Below are 21991 nucleotides of genomic sequence, written 5' to 3' on the forward strand. Positions count from 1 at the left end.
GACCTGTTCAGTAGTCAGGACAGCAGCCATCAGCCAAGGCACCTGACAAAAGTCTACTGCTGAGATGGAGATCTTGGAAAGGAGCAGGGCAGAATAAGGGGATGTACAACACCCAGTACCTCCGGCCCTTGACCAACCAGTCTGCCAGATCCCCATACACCTAAACCACTTGACCGGTGGTTAGAACCTTGGCCCATGCAGTATGTGCAATAGGAAGCAGGATTAGCCGCACACCGGAGGATTAATGAATAATAGCAAATATTTATTGATCCATAGGACACACAAAACACCAGGACATGTGTACAGAACTTGTTAACGCGTTGGTGTTGCAGATGTATGGCCACAGCCCTGGTGTCTCGGACATATACTTCATGAAGCAAAGGTATTACCGCTCAGGCAAACGATCCAAATCAAACCAAGGCAGGTGCAGACTCTGGCTCGCCACCACACGTGATGCAATAGGAAGAAGGGTTAGCTGCACACTGGAGGATTGATGAATAGTAGCAAATATTTACTGATCCATAGGACACACAAAACACCAGTACATGTGTACAGAACTTGTTAACGCGTTTCACACGATCGCCTGCTTAATCATAACAAAGAGAATGCTGTCTTATATAGGCATTAGTAAATGAGAAACATCTGTCTTAATCAGCACTCTTGAATCCTGAGGATACGCCTACTGATACAATGTAACAAAACATACAGAACCTTTGTGTCGGGAAAAAATAACAACAACAAAAAGAGGGAGAGAAAAGAAAAGAAAAAAAATGGAGAAAAAAAAAAAGATTTAAAAAATGAAAATTTAAAGAAAAATACAAACACAAACAAATGTGTAAAAGTGAATATCCCCAAAAAACAAATACATATGAGCATAAAAACCACGTGTAAATGATCAAAATACAAATAATGATATGCACAAAAGATGCATGTCTACTTGGGACAAAATCATATAATCCATACATATTCAGACAGAAGTATATCAGAAAGAAGCTCCATCAAAAATAGAACAAAAAACGGAAAAAGAATCCTAAAGGAAAAGAGAGAAAAATATTCTGGCAAAAAAAAAAAGGAATAAGAAAATATATGTGTATATATTTCATATAAATAGGAGTGTATGCACATAGATGCACACATAAAATGCATAGTGCACCTAACTGCACATGTAATACATCCAACATATACACTAAATAACAAGATATGAACAAATATATACAGTATCTCACCGAAGTGAGTACACCCCTCACATTTTTGTAAATTTTTTATATCTTTTCATGTGACAACACTGAAGAAATGACACTTTGCTACAATGTATAGTGAGTGTATAGCTTGTATAACAGTGTAAATTTGCTGTCCCCTCAAAATAGCAACACACAGCCATTAATGTCTAAACCGCTAGCAACAAAAGTGAGTACACCCCTAAGTGAAATTGTCCAAATTGGGCCCAATTAGCCATTTTCCCTCCCTGGTTTCATGTGACTTGTTAGTGTTACAAGGTTTCAGGTGTGAATGGAGAACAGGTGTGTAAATTTGGTGTTATCGCTCTCACTCTCTCATACTGGTCACTAGAAGTTCAACATGGCCCCTCATGTCAAAGAACTCTCTGAGGATCTGGAAAAAAGAATTGTTGCTCTACATAAAAATGGCCTATAAGATTGCCAAGACCCTGAAACTAAGCTGCAGCATGGTGGCCAAGACCATACAGTGGTTTAACAGGACAGGTTCCATTCAGAACAGGCCTCGCCATGGTCGACCAAAGAAGTTGAGTGCACATGCTCAGCGTCATATCCAGAGGTTGTCTTTGGGAAATAGATGTATGAGTGCTGCCAGCATTGCTCCAGAGGTTGAAGGGGTGGGGGGTCAGCCTGTCACTGCTCAGACCATATGCCGCACACTGCATCAAAATGGTCTGCATAGCCGTCGTCCCAGAAGGAAGACTCTTCTAAAGATGATGCACAAGAAAGCCCACAAACAGTTTGCTGAAGACAAGCAAACTAAGGACATGGATTATGTCCTGTGTTCTGATGAGACCAAGATAAACGTATTTGGTTCAGATGGTGTCAAGCGTGTGTCACAGCAACCAGTTGAGGAGTACAAAGACAAGTGTGTCTTGCCTACAGTCAAGCATGGTGGTGGGGGTGTCATGGTCGGGGGGGGCTGCATGAGTGCTGGCACTAGGGAGCTACAGTTCATTGAGGGAACCATGAATGCCAACAGGTAACTCTGTCTTCCAGTTTCTACAGTGCCACACAAGCACAATCCACAACGTAGTTGCATTTCAAAGGCAACTATCATTGTGGTATGCTTTCCTGCCCATGTTGCACACACATTTTGTAGGGCAATAAATTTCAGTCTACTGTCAACGATAAAGAATACAGTATTTCTTCCTTCTTTAATTGTAATACCACTTACGTGATTTATTTGATCACTTGTAAACTTTGCCACGTTTAGTATGTGGGAAGTACAACTAGACGTTTAAGGAATTGCTTTTATGAACATCTACATAGCATAGAAAGATATCTCTCTACTAGCGTTGTCCGTCATATTATGGCAGTACAGGTACAGGTCATTGAAAAAATCTGACAAAAAAAAAAAGAGGTGTTGATACGTTTTTGCAGTTATGCAAAATGAAGGTATTCTGGATATTTCATCTGAGTACACGTGTTCCACAGGGTTTGAACCACGAATGGGACAATACATATTTTTATGACTGATAGAGAACATTTGTCCAGTGTTCCCTTTACTTTTGCATTTAGGTACATATGTGCACATATACATGCATCCACAACTTTACTACATTTATTAAATTATTTTACATATATATTTGTTCATATCTCATTTAGTCTATATGTTGGATGCATTACATGTGCAGTTAGGTGCACTATGCATTTTATGTGTACATCTATGTGCATACGCTCCTATTTATATGAAATATATACACACATTTTCTTTTTCCAGTGCTTTGCCATAATAGGTTTCTCTCTTTTCCTTTAGGATTCTTTTTCCATTTTTTGATGTTCTATTTTTGATGAAGCTTCTTTCTGATATACTTCTGTCTGAATATGTATGGATTATACGATTTTATCCCAAGTAGACATGCATTTTTTGTACAGATCATTATTTGTATTTTGATCATTTACACATGTGGGTTTTATGCTCATATGTATTTGTTTTTATGGGGATATTCACTTTACACATTTGTGTTTGCATTTTTCTTACTTACAATTTAACTTTTTTAATCCTCTCCTTTTTTTTCCCCTCCGTTTTTTGTTTTTCTTTTCTCTCCCTCTTTTTGTCATTGTTATTTTTTCCTGACACAATGGATATGTTTTGTTACATTGTATCAGTAGGTGTATCCTCAGGATTTGAGAGTACTGATTAAGACAGGTGTTTCTCATTCACTAATGCGTATATAAGACAGCATTCTCCATGTTCTCTTTGTTATGACCAAGCACATGATCGTGTGAAATGCATTAACAAGTTCTGTACACATGTCCTGGTGTTTTGTGTGTCCTATGGGCTGATAAATGTCTGCTATTATTCATCAATCCTCCGGTCTGCGGCTAACCCTTCTTCCTATTGCATCACGTGTGGTGGCGAGCCAGAGTCTGCACCTGCCTTGGTTTGATTTGGATCGTTTGCCTGAGCGGTAATAGCTTTGCTCCATGCAGTATGTGTCCGAGACACCAGGGCTGTGGCCATACAGCTGCAATGCCAGCCCTGTAATGGGAAGCATATGGTGGATGATTGATCCTGCCTTGCAGTCCTTGAGATCTTTAAGGAAGGGAGACCCCCTCCACCGATATCCAGTTACTGTAGACAACCTGGAAGAAGGAGGGACTACTCCAGGAGACTAGGTCCATCTCTCCAGAAGGTCAAGAAAAGGTCAACATACTGCAAAGCATATTGAAAAAAACAAAAAAGGATGCTCCCTTTTGTCATTCCCTGTTTAGCCGGCGTATGCACACCCAGGGGGATGGCTACTGTATTGAGAGCCCGAGGGATCTTCACCGGGTAACATTCTCTACACTGGAGGAAAAGAGTGCATCCATCAGCCACAAGGACCAACACAGAAGCCTCTGGATCAACTGCGGGTATAGGCTTATAACCTTTTTTTATGGTTGAACTAGATGGACTTTTGTCTTTTTTCAGCCAGACTAACTATTTAGCTATGTAACATCTGGGATCCATTTATCTTGTATATTGTGTAGGAAGTTGTCCTCAAGTCATTTCACCAATTCAAGTTGGGCAGCTCATAATCCTTTATCCCCATCCGAGTTGTTTTACCCCTCAATAAAAAAACAAGCCCAGGAACTGGATTTTCTGGATTTCTGACTACGTGTGCCTGCTGAAAATGCATGTTGCCTGGCTGTCCAGGAATAGCACTACACTAGATTATCTAGCCTGTTGCCCAGCCCAGCATTTGACTGAAGATCTCCAAAGGAAAAAATCCCAGGAAAAAAGAAAAACACTATGGAACCACAGGTCCCAGCAGGGAGCTAGCTCCTACTTCAACATTAAGCACAAAAAAAACTGGATTGCCTATAGCAGAGAGGGAGTTTTATATCAGCTAGAACTGCCTATAGGCGGTGCTGTGTTCTTTTTCTGCCTAGTGTCCTACTCTTGTAGGTGGCAGTATAAATTTATGGTTGAGATTCAGAAGAGCTGTGTCCGTCAATGAACGTAACAGAATCTATTGCCAAGATGGAAGTTGGGTAAGGGGAAAGATGACCTTTTAAAGCTCTAGTCCCTATACTGCAACCCAGGTTGTTCCTATTACAATCCATTTATAATATTTCAGTTTACAAAAATGGTTAACTTTTAACACTTTTATGTTTGAATGGTAGATTAAAGCAGTATTAAACCCAAAAGCAAGCATTTATTATATTGCAGCTTACCAATTCTTAGATGTGATGGCAGTATTCATTTTATTTTTAGGCATTCTTTCTTCTACTTTCATCTGGTGATCTGGACAGCAAAACTGTTGTTTTATAAAAGCTCAAACTCTCCAGCAGAATATTAACAGTTTACAGGGATGAGCCAGACCATTTAATACTGGCAGGGGTGGTTAAAATGATCAGCTTTTGTTTATTCATGTAAAACCTTTATTCCAAATGAAAATAACCTGTTTGCTGTAACTGATTATAAAGTGTGAGCTGGAGTTTAGCTTCAATTAGTTATTGTTCTTAAATCTGTTGGTACATTTAACATGACCCCTCCCCCCCCCCCCCCTTCCAGACTGACAATGCTGCTATCTGTTGTGTCCTGTTCTCATTCTTATAGTTTTCCAGTGTGGTGTCCCACAAATACAGGAGGCATGTTACTGGACAGATCACCAAGTGAAAACAGAGGCAAAAAGCCAAAGAAAATGGATGCAGCCACCACATCTAAATGATTGGCAAGCTGCAATAAATTAAATATTTGGTTTTGGGTTTAATACCACGTAACCAGTGGGAAGAACAAGACATACCTTTTTTAACAGTGAAAACTGTAGCAATTCATTTTGTAGAGACTGGTTGAGGTTTTTTTCTTTTTGAAGTTCTGCTCGGAGAGATTCATGTTGCTCTTTTTCTAATCGCAGTTCATTCCCTAAACTGGAACTATTAAAGGAAAAACAGTCAGACAAGGACATTTTTTTTTTCTTCACTTTAATGACATTAACATTCATAAAGTAGAAAAATAGGATTTATGTGCTCACCATAATATCTTTTTTCTAGTGCCTTCAAGGCAGCATACAAATTGCTGAAGCTCTGACCACCTTCAACCCACAGGACCAATCATAACTCTATAAAAGATTAAGCCCTAGCCCAGGCTCACCCTTCTCTTTTTGTCCTCAAGACTTACAAGATCTAATCTACTAACATCTTGCTTCAGCTGAATTGGGCTCCTCTGTTCAGGTTCATGCTCTTTTGTTTGAGGTCCTTAATCTTAGGCTACTAATTGCACCAATAAGATAAGGCATTCTGTTTTTCTGTGAATTTTCTTAGACATATGTTTGTCTCTAGACTGGTGTTTGACAGTGCAGTTGTGGAATTTTGCTTCTTTCTCTTTAACTTTTCTTCATGCCTTTCTGATATTTTCTCTTCTTATCTATGGCAGCACTTCGGGTAGTTTGTTTCTCCTCCTGTTTTCTGATGGGTTGCAAGGTGTGCACATGTTGTTCAATTGCTATGTTGTGCGCAAGTGTGGCCATTAGTATGGCGCACACTGTAACCATTTGTTTGGCGAGTATGCTAATGCACATTTTTATGCTCATGCTTGCAGGCATATGCACATGTTGGCAGCAATTTTACTCTATGGTAATGGAGCTTCCTTATGTATGTAGTAGGTGCATGCACAAAACACCTTATTTTTCCATGGGGTCCTACTGGTGGCAGTATTCTGCTTTCTTCCTTGTGGGAGGATTCTCCTTCTGTCTTCCTTCTATTCTGCTATTGTGAGTCACCACTAAGTGTTTTTGGTCAGTTTTCTCTGTGACATTATTTAGCTAGCAAGTATGGCTATTCAAACAGCACCTTTTTTGACGAACGGTTTATTCTTACAACCCTGTATGTCATGCCTTCACTTTGCCCTTATTGAGCCTTTTGTTGTCCCTGTTAAACAAGCTATTCAATGGGAGGAACAGGTGCAGACTCCCAGTAAAAAAGGGAAAAAAGTTTCCTCAACTGATTGAGAAGATTAAGGATTTAGTTTTAGTTTTGATGGAAGACTGGATTAAAGGCCAGTATTCCACAATAGGCTGCCTAAGCTGTATCCACCTTTGGAAGCAGATGCACATATGTTTGACTCTCCTGCTACAATAGATGCAGTAGCGATTTTTTGGTGAGAAATACTACATTACTTTTAGAAGACGCTGTGTCATTCTATAATGTGCTGGATCGCAGAATAGACCCGGATCTAAAGAAGGCATACCAGGCAGCTGGAGCAGCTTGTAGGCCAGTGGAGGCTTTTACATCGGTCTCTATTGCCAGAGTATGGACATATAACACTGAATCAGCTTTAAAACAGGAATGGTCTCTTAATTACAATATTCCAGCTCTGGATGAATTGAAGCTCTCATCAGACTTTATTGCAGAAGCATCCATTAATGCTATTTGCTGCTCAGCAAGATTTACAGTACATTGTATTTGGTCACAACCAAGAAGACATTGTGGCTTAAACCATAGTCAGCAGACCCATCTTTCAAACAAACTTGCTGCTGTATACCATATGACTGCAAAGCATTATTTGGAGAAAAATTTAACATGGCCATTAGCAGGCGATAAAAGCAGTCGGATTCCCCAAGACTGATATAGGAAAAGAAAGTCCACCTTCAAGCAGGAGAACAAAAATGTTAGATCCTATTGTTCATGTGAAATGTTCAGAAGAAATTGGACGGGTTCCCATGCTATATTCCTAAAAGCAGCCAAAGCTAAAGCTATCACTCCTTTTCAAGAAATCTTTAAGTTTTTTTGATGGGCTGCTCATCCAAGTCTGCAGAGTGGGATCAAGATTGAAGACATTCTGGCAGGCTTGGGCGAGAGCAAATGTAGACCAATGGGCACTTTCCACCATCTTAAATGGTCGTTTCTGGATAATCAAGAGACAGCAGCCTTGTAATTTCTTCCTTCTTACAAAAGTTCCCATAGATCCGCACAGGTCTTAGATTCTTTGGCAGTATGTGCAAACACTAATCCAATTACATAGTTACATAGTTAGTCTGGCTGAAAAAAGACAAAAGTCCATCCAGTTCAACCATAGGAAAAAAAAGTTATAATCCTATACCCACAGTTGATCCAGAGGAAGACAAAAAAAACCCAGCAAAGCATGATCCAATTTGCTCCTGCTGGGAAAGAAAATTCCTTCCTGATCCCCCAAGAGGTATTCCCTGGATCAACTTTGTCTATAAATGTTAGTATCCAGTTAAATTCTGTGTATCTAAGAAACAATCCAGGCCTTTTTTGAAGCAATCCACTGAGCTGGCCAGAACCAACTCTTGAGAGAGTCTATTCCACATTTTCACAGCTCTCACTGTGAAGAAACCTTTCCATGTTTGGAAATTAAATTTCTTTTCCTCAAGACGTAAAGAGTGCCCCCTTGTCCTCTGTGATGACCTCAGGGTGAATAACTCTACACCGAGTTCACTATATGAACCACGGATGTATTTATACATGTTGGTCATATCCCACCTTAATCTCCTCTTCTCAAGAGAGAATATATTCAGTTCCTCTAATCTTTCCTCATGGCTGATCTCCGCCATGCCTCGTATCAGTTTAGTTGCCCTTCTCTGTAATTTCTCCAGTTCCCCAATGTTCTTTTTGTGAATTGGTGCCCAAAACTGAACTGCATATTCCAAATGAGGTCTTACTAATGATTTGTACAGGGGTAATATGATATCCCTCTCTCTGGAGTCTATACCTCTTTTAATATAAGAGAGGATTTTGCTTGCTTTAGAAACCGCAGCTTGTGATCTACCAAAACTCCCAGATCCTTCTCCCCCTTAATTCTAATAGTCACACTAACCCCTTTAAAACTTCAAGGGATCCAGGTATTACACTAATTGGAAGACATTCTACTGTTATCCCAGAGCAAAGACATGCTATTGAGTCATCTGCAGATATTGGGGGACACCCTGGCCAGGTTCAGATGGATTGTGAATTTATCAAAGAGTCATCTTGATCCATCTCAATCCATCTGGGAGCCCAGTTCAATATACATCTACAAACAGTAACTCTTCCTCCCAAAGAAATCCAAATCATCAGAAGTCAATGCGCATTGGCGAGCAAGGTCCTTTCAGCAGCTCTGAGGATAATAAGAGTGTCTGAGGATAATAGGTACTTTTTGCTCCTGCATTCCAATAGTTTGTTGGGCACATTTCAGGCCCTTCCAGTAGGGGTTCCTTCACCAGTGAACACAGGATCAAAACCTCCTCTAATTATTTAGGGATTTTTATATCCATATTTTAATGATTTGAGTCATAAAATAGGATTTTGTACTCACTGTAAAATTGATTGCTTCGAGTATAGTCACTGAAAAAATTTCTTGGGGAGTTCATCAGGAGATATAGGTAGTCTTAAACCTTAGGTTTATGCTGTTGCCTACAGGGGGACTGGACACTGGCAAACAAAAAGCGTAGGTCAGCCCAGGATAACCCCCTCCTACTAACTATTATTCCTCCATTTTCTTTTTCATAAAGCAATATGGAGAGCATAACACAGAGCGGGGACCTGTGTCCTTCAAGAGAAGCCAAAAAAAAAACGATTCTACGTTAGGTACAAAAAAAATTCTATTTTAATTCTCACCTATTTAGAGACACAGGAAGTCCTAAACCTTTAGGGTTTCCAAAAGCAGTCCAACTGAAGGGTGGGCAACACAGTGAACAATGACTAACAAAAGCAAAAGGAAAAAAGAGCAGCACTTCTAAGTGTAGCATTGGATTATTACACAGAGTATAAAATTGGCAACTTAGCCCCCGGTCACATCAAAGCCGATTTTGAAATTGTGCGACTTACAGTGAAGTTGCGCGATTTCAAAATTGGGTGACCTGCAGATTTCAGTTGCAGTCTGCAAGACATCTGACACAGATGTCTATGCAAATCGCAACAAAAGTAGGGCATGCACTACTTAAGAAATCGGTGCGGCTCCGACCAAATCGGAACCACAACGATATGACCGCTCTAACAGCGGACAATGCGGTGTGACTTGGCATACGATTTGTAAGTCGCATGGCATGCAAATCGCATGCCAAGTTGCACCCGATGTGACTGGGGTGTTACAGGATAAAAGGCATATCTATCGCTGACAGCTTCCTGTGCCAACACTATCTTTGCTCTTCCAGGGTTCACGGACCATCCAGGAAGTGCTGGGAGACACCAGCACCGCCGAATACTCCACACCACTGTACACACAGTGGGACCGGCAAACACAGCACTTTCAACAACATATTGATGAGCGCTTGACATGCCTTTTATCCTGTAAGTTGACAATTTTATGCTCTGTGTAATAAACAAGCCAATGTTAAACTCAGAAGGCACTGCTCATTTCTCCTTTGCTTCTGCCTACAGAGTTTCTTCTAGCAGCAGTCACTGACCCAGGTATCCCATATTATACATTGGGCACTAATAGACTGTACCAGCCTTATTCCAGTGGCATTGTGAACTTATATATTCCTAGAAGTGTGCCATGTTATGCCCTTTTTTTTTTTTTACCATGACCAACAGGCCCAGCAAAATACAACTGGGCACTGCCAATCGAAGCTGGAATTAAATGAGAACAAAACGTTGCTTGATAAACGTGTGAAAAGATGTCTGGGTGGCAGCCTTTCAAATATGGAAAACAATAGCATTATGGAGAATAACTTAAAAAGCACTCACAGATATAGGAGGGTGAACTTTGACAAGAAAAGGTGAAAACTGATCCATAAAGCTATAAACCTGCATGATGGTCTGCCGCCTAGAGATGGTAGAATGAGCCAGGGCAAACTTCAGGGGTCTATCCAAGATGACACAAAAGACTGAGCCTTTTACAAAAGAAGCACAGAACTCGCACAGCCTGTACCACAAACCAGAAGGGTTCTTTTTCCTGCCTCTAAATGCTGAGCATAAAATATGCCTCTAGTTGTGCTAATGTGCATGGACACATAGGATAACACTGAGCTGCTTCTACAGGCAAAACTAACGGAAGGGAAGAAACAACTTCCCCAACTCCAGAACCTGGTTCCTGAGCCCCCGTCAAAGGGATAGCCTGGTCTTTGGCTTCAACAAGTTTGGCCTGTCCAGAGACAGGCCTAACATTTCCCACAATGACAGAATGTTGCGCTGCAGAGGTTTGGTGTGACATTGGGTGAAGGGGACTGCCTCAAAGGAGGCTACCATTATCCCAGAACTCTAATGCAGAAATGGAGAACTGGATGGCTTCTGGGCTGAAGATTTTGAACCTGAGACTCCTGAAGTTTCTTTTGCAGAAGTTAGACTCTGGCCTTAGATGTGTTTAGGATTATCCCCAGATACTCCAATCACTGAAAAATCTAAAAAGAGATACAGTATGTTGTTCAAGAAGTCTCCCTGGTGGAGGGAGGTCGGGTGGATTTCATTCAGAATTTCTGAAGAGAATGGAAAAAAAAAATCAGAGCTTTGGGATCTGCGATAGGGCAAATATCCACTTTCTGTTTGAAAAACATAAACAGGTTAGAGTAAAACCTTTGGAAAAAAGCAAAAAGCAAAGAATTAACCTCACCAGTGACTTGATCTCTTCACAGACGTTTAAGCCAGTTAGACATGGTTTGACAAAGTAAAGTCACAGCCAGGATCAGGTGTAGAGCAGGACATGCTAGAACAAACAAAACCCCGGAAAGGGCTGCCAAGCACTTATCAATTGAGTCATTAAAGTGGAACATCACTCTGAAAATTGCCGTAAAGTGGAACTTTACCCATAACTTGATAAAAAAAAAATAATATATGATGTTCTTCAGCAAGGAACATACATTCCACATTAATAATTCTGAAAGCAAAATTAGTGTGTGCTGTAAGTTGCCTCCATCATTGCTCCTGGTTCCTCGGCTGTCAGTAGATTGGCTGTATAGACTGGCCTCTTGTGGCTGCAAATTTTGGCAAAGTGCCAAAAAATAGAGAGCAACTGAGCACATGTAGAGCAGGGTGAGACAGTGTATTACTGGATTTTAAAAAGTATAGGCACTTTTTTAAAAATGTTTTACAAAGCTATACCTGCAAAATGAGCCAGCCTGAAGTGATTTAGCAGGAATTAATCTTCTGAGAAGTTCCACTGTAAGGTATCTGGCGCTGCACCATCTCTATTTTTTTTTTCCTTCAGATGACCCATTACTATTATCCCCAAGGCAAAAGTGCTCCTGCTGCCTCCTGGGATGTCTGTGTCACATATCCCACGAGGATGTGGGAGCCCATTCACAGAGCAGCTGGAAGGCAGAGCTGGATTATGTCCAACAGCTGAGTGAGAACGACTAAGATGGTGGCACCAAGACACAGGCACAGACAGCTGAAGAATGGCTAGCTGCAGGACAATGCTGGATGCACGGGGCAGGCGAGAAATAAGGTTGGGGGGGAGAGGAGTGAAAACAAACAAGCAAGCAGAGAATGAAGTTTGATAATTGAAGGAGCCAGATGAAAAATTGTTGGCCATACAGCAGCTGCATCAAATGAGATGCAACTGCTGTACAGATTTTATGACAGCTACTGGGGTCAGCTGTCAGAATACAAGAAACTGGATGAAATGCTCTATGTGAGTGGCCCTGTCACCATCCACCCAAGATCCCTCGATTGGAAAGCAAAGGCATCAGACAGAAAACTGTCATCCACAGTTGCTGGTGCTGGCTGCCAGATTATAAGAGCCACAAAAAGAGATTTGTCCATCTGTGCTTGCCAGCTTAACAAGCACTTGGGGGCGAGCAGAGAGAGTGCTTCCAGTCTCCGTAAAGAAAAAAGCTGGAAAATGGGTGCCAAGCAACAGTCGGTATGACTAACTGACATCATTGCTAATGCTTGATTGAAGACGATAGCGTGCTACATGTCTGCTGTAGAGGAATGCAGGAATTGTAATACACATGGGCGGTTATGAATTATGTTCTCACTGTTCAGTGCAACACATGCACTCAGAAAACATGCCTTATTTACAATGTACAGATTTCGATGTTTTAAAAAAGTGGTATTATACTATGCAAGCTTTTAAATCATTATATAAATTTGAGGATAGAAGCATTGGCTTTGGGGAGTAAAAGATATTTATTTATTCAATGACCAGGCAATTATGAGAAATTGAATTAGTATTCATAGGAGTATCCTGACCTACCTATAATTGAGGGTCTCTCAGATGCCAAGTGGATACACACTGAATATAAGAGCAAGTACTTCCTTTCAGCAGTTCACTTGATTTTTTTATCGGGGCTGTACACTATTATTAATTGTATAGGGTATTTATATGTGCGTAAGACATCTATTGCTATTCATGTAGTCAAAATGTACTGTACATTTTTTTTGTACAATATTATCAACACACTGGTATTTTTCTATTTATGTGATAATCTATAAATTTTTCACCCTTTAGTTTAGTTTAATCCAATGCTACCTTTGGTGTGTTTTAATCAATGGAAAATATATTATGCCCTTGTGATGGATACACTTTTGAGAACAGTGTCTTGATAGGAAAAACCCCTGTTGTCAATCGCTACACGTATACGTCTTCAAAGGTCTACCATATCACAGAAATAAATGCACTTGATTCAGCTTCTTCCATTTCACAAAAAACGTTGAGATTTGAGAAGTTTACTTAAAATAAATTCATAGAATTATTTCAAAGGGAGATTTAAAATGCACTTGTGGCATTTTAGTGCGCCCAGGAGGCACAGGGATAGCACCCAGCCCTGCCGCCTGCAACCTGTCAAATGCTAAGGGAGGCTGAAATATGCTGCAGTGGATGGGGCTTAACACATTCAGGGATGACTGCCTGGAATGTACGTACAGTATTCTGCATTCTGGGCTTTTGTCCCTGAATACATAGGGTCCTAAATGTGAGAAGATATTTTTCTGTACTTGCAGGGTCTTTAAAGGGATAAAACACAAGGGAACATGCATTTAATACAAGGACTGTATATTTTGTTTTTATTTAGTTTTTTTTCCTTGACGCATGCTTTTATCTTTTCTGAGATTTTGTCATCAGAAGGAGAAGTGGAGGAATCATTAGAAATTAAGTGGAAGAACACTTATTATAAAAGGAACTAAAAGCCAGTCCTGTTATGCACCTAATTCTACAGCGAGTGCAGGATGTGGCTGAACAGGGCTGAAGGAGATCCGCAGTGCTGAGATGCAAAAAATCATAAAAAAAGGAAAAAAACAAAAACTTGAAAATAATATTTTACAAAACAAAAGAACAAATGTTGATAGATACACTGTGCTTTAGCAAACTAAATAGCATCCGTTTAGGGATTACATCTATTTTAAAGTTTCAGATATGCAGGTTCAGTTTTTGTTAATGGTTAAATGCTTAAGGACTAATCTGACATAAAATTCTGGCTTATGCAAAGCTGGCTCCCTGTTCATTAAGTATTAGTGGACAATGTAGGTAGAACTGGATAAATTTGTGTAAAATGCAATTTCTTAGGTAACAAATGTGTCTGCTATATTCCATTTAGCAACTGGAATGTAATGTTTGTCTACAAAATTCCATTGTTTATTATAAGCCTTATTTTTTTTATTTTTCTTACCAGCGACCATCCTGTTTTTGAAGCTGCTGCTGTAAGGATTCATTTTTGGCATCAAACTCCTTTTTCATTTTAACACAGTTTTCCTCAGCTGTTTGTCTTGCTTTTTCAGAGTTTTTAAATCTGGCAATGATACACAAATGCATAAAATATATTTATTGAATCAGAAACAAACATCTTGTACTCTTGTATCTCGGATTTCAAGACAACATAATCTGCTAAACTCTTAATTTTGACATTTAAAAGAACAGGAATAAGGTACAGAAATACAATTACATGATGAACAACTGTTTATGCACATCATGCATTTACACAAAAAAAAAACCAAAACAAATAAAAAAACACCTAGTGTTTAGGGTATGTACAAACAGAACACAAGCTTTTCCTGTACAAGGAGATATGCATTTTGATTTAAAGTGTAACTGGAAGAGAGGGAGATAGGGTAACAGCTGGAAGAGGGCATCATTATCTATATTATGGTACTAATCTCAAGCTCCTCGTTTAGGCCAACAGGGGATAGTACATCCAAGGCATAGATCCAAAATGTCTCTCTCTGACATAGACGCTGGAATTTTTCAGCTGTAGGAAGCTTATCAGGTATGGCTTTGATTACCCAGACCTTAAGTCCATCGCTAGACTTGGCATGATATTCCATAAAGTGTCTGGGAACGCTGTGTATATGCTTACCATCCTCAATGAAGCAACGATGTTCGCCGAAGCGCTTCTCAGCATCCATGTCAGAGAGAGACGTATTGGATCTATGCCTTGGATGTACTATCCCCAGGTGGCCTAAACGAGGAGCTCGAGATTAGTACCATAAAATAGATAATGATGGTTGTTGTAATACATAGTTTAAATTATCCTTCTGATTTCCCCCTCTTTAGGTCCCAGATTTCACACACTTGATCAGTATATAAATATACCATTGGGGGGTCTTTTTCTCTGTCCATATACATCATTGACAAGTGAGTAATCCATAGATAAAAGTAATTATTTTTATTTTCAGATATCCTCTATATGTGATTTTTTACTTTGCATGCCATTTCTCTTATGATATTAAGACACGACGCTATAATCTATGTTTTGACATGATTTATTGCTCCCAGTATGTAACTGGTCTGTACTAGTCGTATTTTTTCACCACTGTGTACCTCTGCTAACACTTTTAATATTAATTGTAATTCTATTGTAACTTATAGTTCCTGGTATCCTATTAACATTAGTCGATTGAGCAGGGATCCTGTCACTGTTTTTCCGCCTACGGTCTCTGCTTGGCTTTATTATATTTGACATATATGGGCATGACCACTCCCCTTTGGTACTACCTTGCCCCCGCCCTCTCCCTCTATAAAACCTTTCTCTGCTCTCCGTGGGTCACAGTCTTGATAAAGGAACGATCTGAGTATGCTCTGAAACACGTCCCCACCCACAATTGACATCACTGTGCGTTCCACGCGGACGGCATGTGCTCCATGGCGGTCCAGGAAGAATGGCGGCCATCTTGACACTGCTTCCTGAGCCCCCGTACAGCTGCAGGTCGGCACAGCGAGATCCAGGAAATAGTGACACGAGCCTGCCCTGCTGCTATCTACAAGCTTGGGTCTTACATCCTTCTTGTAAGTGGTTTTAATCATTACTTGTAATAAACATTTGGAAATACTGCACTTAGAAGGACTTTCTGGCTTTCCTCTTATTTTGATTTGTGCAACGAAGTTCTTTCAAACAGCATGAAACTGTTTTTTAACCCTTATGCTGCCTGCATTATGCTTATGCTAGCATTAATGAAGAGATTGAAAGGTACTGTATATTATATTTACTTGTTTTAAACTTTTTTTTTTTTCTTTAGTTGCTTCTGGGTTCTTGCCTAGGTCAAAATGATGTCATACATCCCATGAGTCTTCATGGGCTTTTTTCTCTCATTTGGAGGAGGGGAGGGGGGGGGGCTAAGCACACCCTCTTGTCTGCATGCCTGATCATCTGCCCTTACTCAAGATGGCCATGGCTAGGGATACTAGAGGGATTGTTGACTGTTAACTTGCAGAAATCCATGCTTATCCCCTTGGATCCTCTTCCAGAAAAATGTGAAGGCTCCCTATGCAATGTAAAGGTGGTATGACAGATTACCTATTTGGGCATTCATATTACCTCCTCTATTAATAGAGCTCACTATGTCTCCTTTGCTCCAGATGTTTAGGTCAAAATGTCAAACTTGGTGTAAACCTCGTTTGTTATAGGCAGGATCAATTTGATCAAAACTGTGTGGACGACCCAAATGTTGATTATACTATCTAACTCCCCCATATGGGTCCCATTAAAGATATATTGGCTATATTTTGGGAATTAATTTGGAGGAGGAAGTAATCTAGAATGGGTTTCACAACATTCCAATATCCTAAAGATCTGGATGGTCTTTCAACATCCCAGTCTATATTTATTTGAACATTTCTCTGGTTGGAATCATCACTCTATGTTGAGATATTTATTTCATGGGTGCAATCTTTTACTACCATTAGAAACTCCAACTTATACTAAGTTTTCTTCTAAATATTCTACTGTCTGTCTTATTGGGAAAGTGTGGGAGTGTTTCAAAAATATACAGAACTGTGCAAAAGTTAACAGCAGTTGTGAAAAAATGCTGTAAAGTAAGAATGCTTCCAGAAATAGAATAGTTTTTTTTTTTTTTTTCAATTAACAAAATGGAAAGTAAATGAACAGAAGCGGTCCAAATCAAATCAATATTTGGTGTCACCCCCCTTTTGGCTTCAAACCAGCATCAATTATTTTTAGGTACACACATTGCCTATGCACAGTTTTTGAAGGATCTCGGCAGGTAGGTTGTTCCAAACATATTTGGCTATAACAGGAGGCAGTTTGTTTGCCAAAGGGCTGAAGAGCAGTACAATAATGAGTAGTCAACAACTCACCCAACCTCTACTGCTCATCAAAGGAAAGTGAGTGGAGTGCTGGTACTCAGGCTGGTTTTTAGATTCAAGATATGTTACAGAATAGCCGTCAACTCATATCCTTATCATGAATGCTTAATTGGCACACAGTAGAGGACATAGAATCCATAAAAGCTGACACGGTTCGGCCACAGCCTTTGTCAAAGCTTGCATGAAAAAAAAAAACTAAAATTCAAACTTATATAACATAGCATCCCACAAAAATAGGGACGGAACATGATTAATTAAAATGGTTATTCATTTTAAATGATTGCAGGTGAAAGTAAAGCAATAGGATTGCAGTAAAAAATAAGAAAAAGAGAAAACTTCAACTAATTAATATGACTGCAAGCATCCTAATGCAAGAGCAGCACAATAAAATAAAACTGCCCTAAACATGGATGCCCACAAATTGAAGCATATATGACAAGGATATGAGTTGCCGGCTATTCTGTAACATATCTTGCAATAATGAGTGTCTGCTGGCAGCAGTGCAGCATGGTGGAGGTTCCATGCAAGTTTGGGGCTGCATTTCTGCAAATGGAGTTGAAGATTTAGTCAGGACCAATGGTGTCCTCAATGCTGAGAAATACAGGCAGATATTTATCCATTGTGCCATACCATCAGGGAAGCATGTGACTGGCCCCAAATTTATTGTGCAGCAAGACACCGACCCCACATATACAGCCAATATCATTATGAACTATCTACAGTGTAAAGAAGAGGCTGCCTACGTCCGGAGAAGATATGTAGTTAGTTCTCCAATATGTCTGGAACAGCCTACCTGCCGATTTCCTTCAAAAACAATGTGTACCTAGAGGAACTGATGCTATTTTGAAGCAAAAAAGTAGTCACACTAAATATTGATTTGATTTAGATTTTTCTTCAGTTTGCTGCCTTAGCATTTTGTAAATGGATTAAAAAAAAAAAAAATTAAAATATATATTTTTGAAAGAATTTTTACTTTACAGCACACATGCCTACAACTTTTGCACAGTACTGTACTTCAATTAATTAATGATACAATGTTAACTTCTATATGGGAGAATTAGGCACTTGTACAAACAGCAACTGCCCCAACCTATAACTGGCCTTTGCAGCAAGGAGCACATGGAAGGGTGACGCTTGTCAAACTACAACAAAGAAAAATTCCCAGCTCAACTTACCAGTCAGCTTGCAACAAATCAAACTGTCCAGTCTAGCATTTCACATGTGTAAGCTGCAGAGGCCACTTCACTGCACCCCAGTATTATTTGCAGTCCTAATGCTATAAATTTTGAGAGCCTCCATATTAGGAGTACATACCTAATAATGGATAGATTGAGGGCAGCTATGCCAGAAGGGAGCCCACCATTCCTTAAAGGCACAAGAGCGCACTGGACACCCAGCAATCAGAACAAGGATAGTGAAGGTGTACAGTGCACCTCCACCACCACCACCACCAATAAACCAACAGTACAAATGGTAACTGCCTCTACCTACAAGTGGCCTTTGCAGCAAGGAGCACATGGAAGGGCGATGCATGTCAAACAACAACAAAGAGAAATTCAAAGCTCAACTTACCAACCAGCCTGCAACAAATCAAATTGTCCTGTCTAATAGTTCACATTAAAGACAGTGGTTTAGTTTGCACACATTTGCAAATACATGCATAAGTTTCAGAGGCCAATTCACAGCACCCCAGTATTATCTGTAGTCCTAACACATTAATTTTGAGAGCCTCCACAGTAGGAACACATATATAATAATGAATAGATTGAGAGCCGGTATGCCCGGAGGGAGCCCACCCCTACTTAAAGGCACAGGGGTGCATTGGACACCCAGCAAATAGCACAGTGGAATTAGGCATTTCCTGAATTTATGAAATTGCAAGATTTATATGGCTGGAAGGCAGTATGCCTAACAGCAATTACACAATTATATCCAAGAAATCTATTAAAACTATTTTGGCAATTACAGGTGGAGTATAACCTTTTTAAGATGATGTGTTTTTTATCAATATTTAAAATTGTGCCATGCTCCCAGGCTCAGTTCGAATTGCCTGGGCCAGTAGTTGATGAAATTAGGATAACAAAATACAGTGATCGATTCGAACAATAGTAAAGGCTTGATGTCATTCTTATATGCCCACTTAACACTTGGGTAATGCCCCCCTTAGATCTAAGCTTAATTGGGAAGAGGATGTGTAAAATTTCAGGGGAAATATAGAAGGAAGTGTTTCATAATCTTATCAGTTTCTCTTTCCCCCCTCACATGGCATACAGAACACCAGAATTCCTCCATGGGATGGAAGGATTCTGTAAAATCTAGTATATGTGGTGCAGAACCAGGTGGTCTGGTGCATCTACTGTGGAGACGCCAAAAAACTAATGAGATAATGGGATGATATAATTTCTAAAATAAATAATTTATCCATTAGTAACTCCATGCTTACTTGTATCTTTGGCTATGCTGATACCACTGGGTTAGATCATTTTACTCTCCCTACGCTGCACAGGTCTCTCTTTGTAGCATGCAGAGTAATAATATTATGATGGATAGCTAAGAATCTTCTAGCTATATGCGATTAGATTATGGAACTCAATAAATTACAGCATTTGAAAAAATTAGATACGAACAGAAATGTTCTGTAAAAAAAATTTGGAATTGCTGACATTGAAATGGAAGAAGGGCACTGACCACAATGTGCGCTAGGACAATGGATTTTGAATGGTAGAGCCCTGTACTTGGTCAGAAAGAAGGTGTGGAGTTAGGTAAAAAAAAAATAAAAAAAGTTAAGATTTTGCCATTAGTCTGTCTATATAAAGAGGAATGTCCGGGGGGGCGTGGTCTGCCGCGCCAGGAAGATGGACGCTTAGCCCGAGAGCTCCCGCCGGCCGGATCCCTCTACACTGCCTTTCAGAGGTGTCGGGTGAGCCTCAGCTGTCACAGGATGGGGAAGACGGACCGGACATCATCCGGTGCCCGTTCACGATCCCCTCGGGGCAATAGTGCGCAGGGGAGACCCATAAAGGAGCTTTTCCGCTCCCAGCAGCAGAGAGAGGGACAGCAGCCATCTCCTTCCCCCTCTGCAGCTCCCTCCCCCCCTCCCTCTACAGCCGCAGATATGGTGATTCCCTCCTGTACTGCCACATGTGCAGACATGGATATTCCCTCCTGCTCAGCCACACATGAAGCCCCAGATACAGTGCCCCAGCATGACATCCCTTCTGCCTCCCATTCTCTCTCCCTAAGGGATCTCCAGATGGTGGCAGCAGACATCAAAGCCACCCTGACTACATCGCTAAATACCGCTGTTAGCGATTTAAGGGCAGACATACAGGCTCTGGGATCCAGATTGGAACAGGTGGAATCCGCCTCCAGACAAAACAGGTCCGCTATACAGGGGGTGCAGCAAAAATCAGCGTTCCACGCTTCTGCTATCAGGGACATCCAGAGGCATATTGAGGACTTAGACAATAGGGGTCGCAGGCATAATATTAGAATTCGCGGCCTCCCAGAATCTGTGGAAACTATTGATCTCTCCAAAGCGGTTATCGCCATATTTAATGACCTCCTTGGTCGCCCGCCTGCAACCATGATTGATATCGAGCGTGTTCACAGAGCGATCCGCCCCAGGAGGGGAGACGCAGAGCCACCTAGGGATGTCGTTTGCTGCCTGGTTAGTTTTCCGCTTAAAGAGGATATCCTCCGCTGCGCCAGAGATAGGAGGCATCTTTTATATGGGGGAGCGGAAATACAACTGTTTCAGGACCTATCCAGTATTACCCTGCGACAACGGCGTGCTTTACGTCCTCTTTTGGATATGCTCCGATCACGTAACATCCCCTACAGATGGAGGTTCCCCTTTTGCCTCTCTGTGCATGCTAATGGTCGCACCCACAACTTGCGTACTCCTGACGAATTACCATCTTTCTGCGCTTCCCTGGACATCCCACAGCCTGACCTCCCTGAGTGGTATGGCTCCATGAGCGTGCCACCATCCCCGGACCCGGGAACTGAAGATAGCACTATAGATCGGCTTGGCCAATCTCATCGTAGGGGGCGGATGGTCCCATCAACTCCTCCAAGACTCCCTGCAGGGGGCATGCCAGCTTCCCTCAGCCCAACGGCCTCTCCGGCGCACAGGAAGCCGAGGCGCGAAATCTAAGAGTCTGCGACTCTCACCAGCTAATGGCTTTTCAGTGCACTCCTCACCAACTGCACAAGCTCTTTTAAGGTTGCCGCCACTTATTTGCCAAAATGATAGCCATCACTCCACAAGCTTCACCTACAGTTGTTATCCTGCAAGCTACGACCGGGCCGCTGTACCTCTTTCCTGCCAAACAAGATGTTGAGCCATGTTCCTATTGTCTCGGCCTCCCATGGTAGGATTCAACTACTGGACTTTGCTCGGGTTCTCTTCGCCGACGAATCAACACCCCTTCACAGGTCTTCCGCCTCCAGAAAGTTTTCGTCCCATGCCTTTTCTGGCCTCTCGTTTTTTTTTTCAGTCGACCGAGAGTTGCCGGGGCGATCACCGTCATATGGCCTCACCCGTCCTGAAACACCCGAACCTCATCCTCTTTGCCTTTGAAGTTGTCGTACTGCTGATGTGCGACTGTCCTGCTGTAGATGTCTTCACCCCTACATGCTTCGGATTGCATGCTCCCTTTTTTTTTTCTGATTCACCGAAAGAGGACTCCGCTTCCTTGTTAAGTATAATATATGTGAAATTTGGCCGAGGCTTATTATATTTTTGTGGGGGTGGTGGGGGTTGATGGGGTGATTGATTGCTCAGTCGGGTAAATGTTTTTTTTTAAAGATCATAACTGCTCATATTGAGCACTGAGGGTGGCGG

General features: G+C 41.0%; 1 protein-coding gene across 1 annotated transcript in view; it reads right to left on the reverse strand.

Moving 5' to 3' along the window:
* LOC149444920 (RUN and FYVE domain-containing protein 1-like) overlaps nucleotides 1-21991 on the reverse strand; it is a 233999-nt gene that overhangs the window by 37568 nt on the left and 174440 nt on the right. Inside the window, exons 14-15 of the mRNA XM_089654398.1 lie at nucleotides 14213-14332; nucleotides 5471-5600 (exon numbers count right to left, since the gene is read on the reverse strand). Of these exons, the coding sequence (XP_089510524.1) occupies nucleotides 5471-5600; nucleotides 14213-14332 (250 nt within the window). The remainder of the gene's footprint in view (nucleotides 1-5470; nucleotides 5601-14212; nucleotides 14333-21991) is intronic.

This window comes from Staurois parvus, unplaced genomic scaffold (assembly GCF_062004578.1).
Source record: "Staurois parvus isolate SC_StPar_1 unplaced genomic scaffold, SC_StPar_1.0 ptg000763l, whole genome shotgun sequence".
Lineage (NCBI taxonomy): Eukaryota > Metazoa > Chordata > Amphibia > Anura > Ranidae > Staurois > Staurois parvus.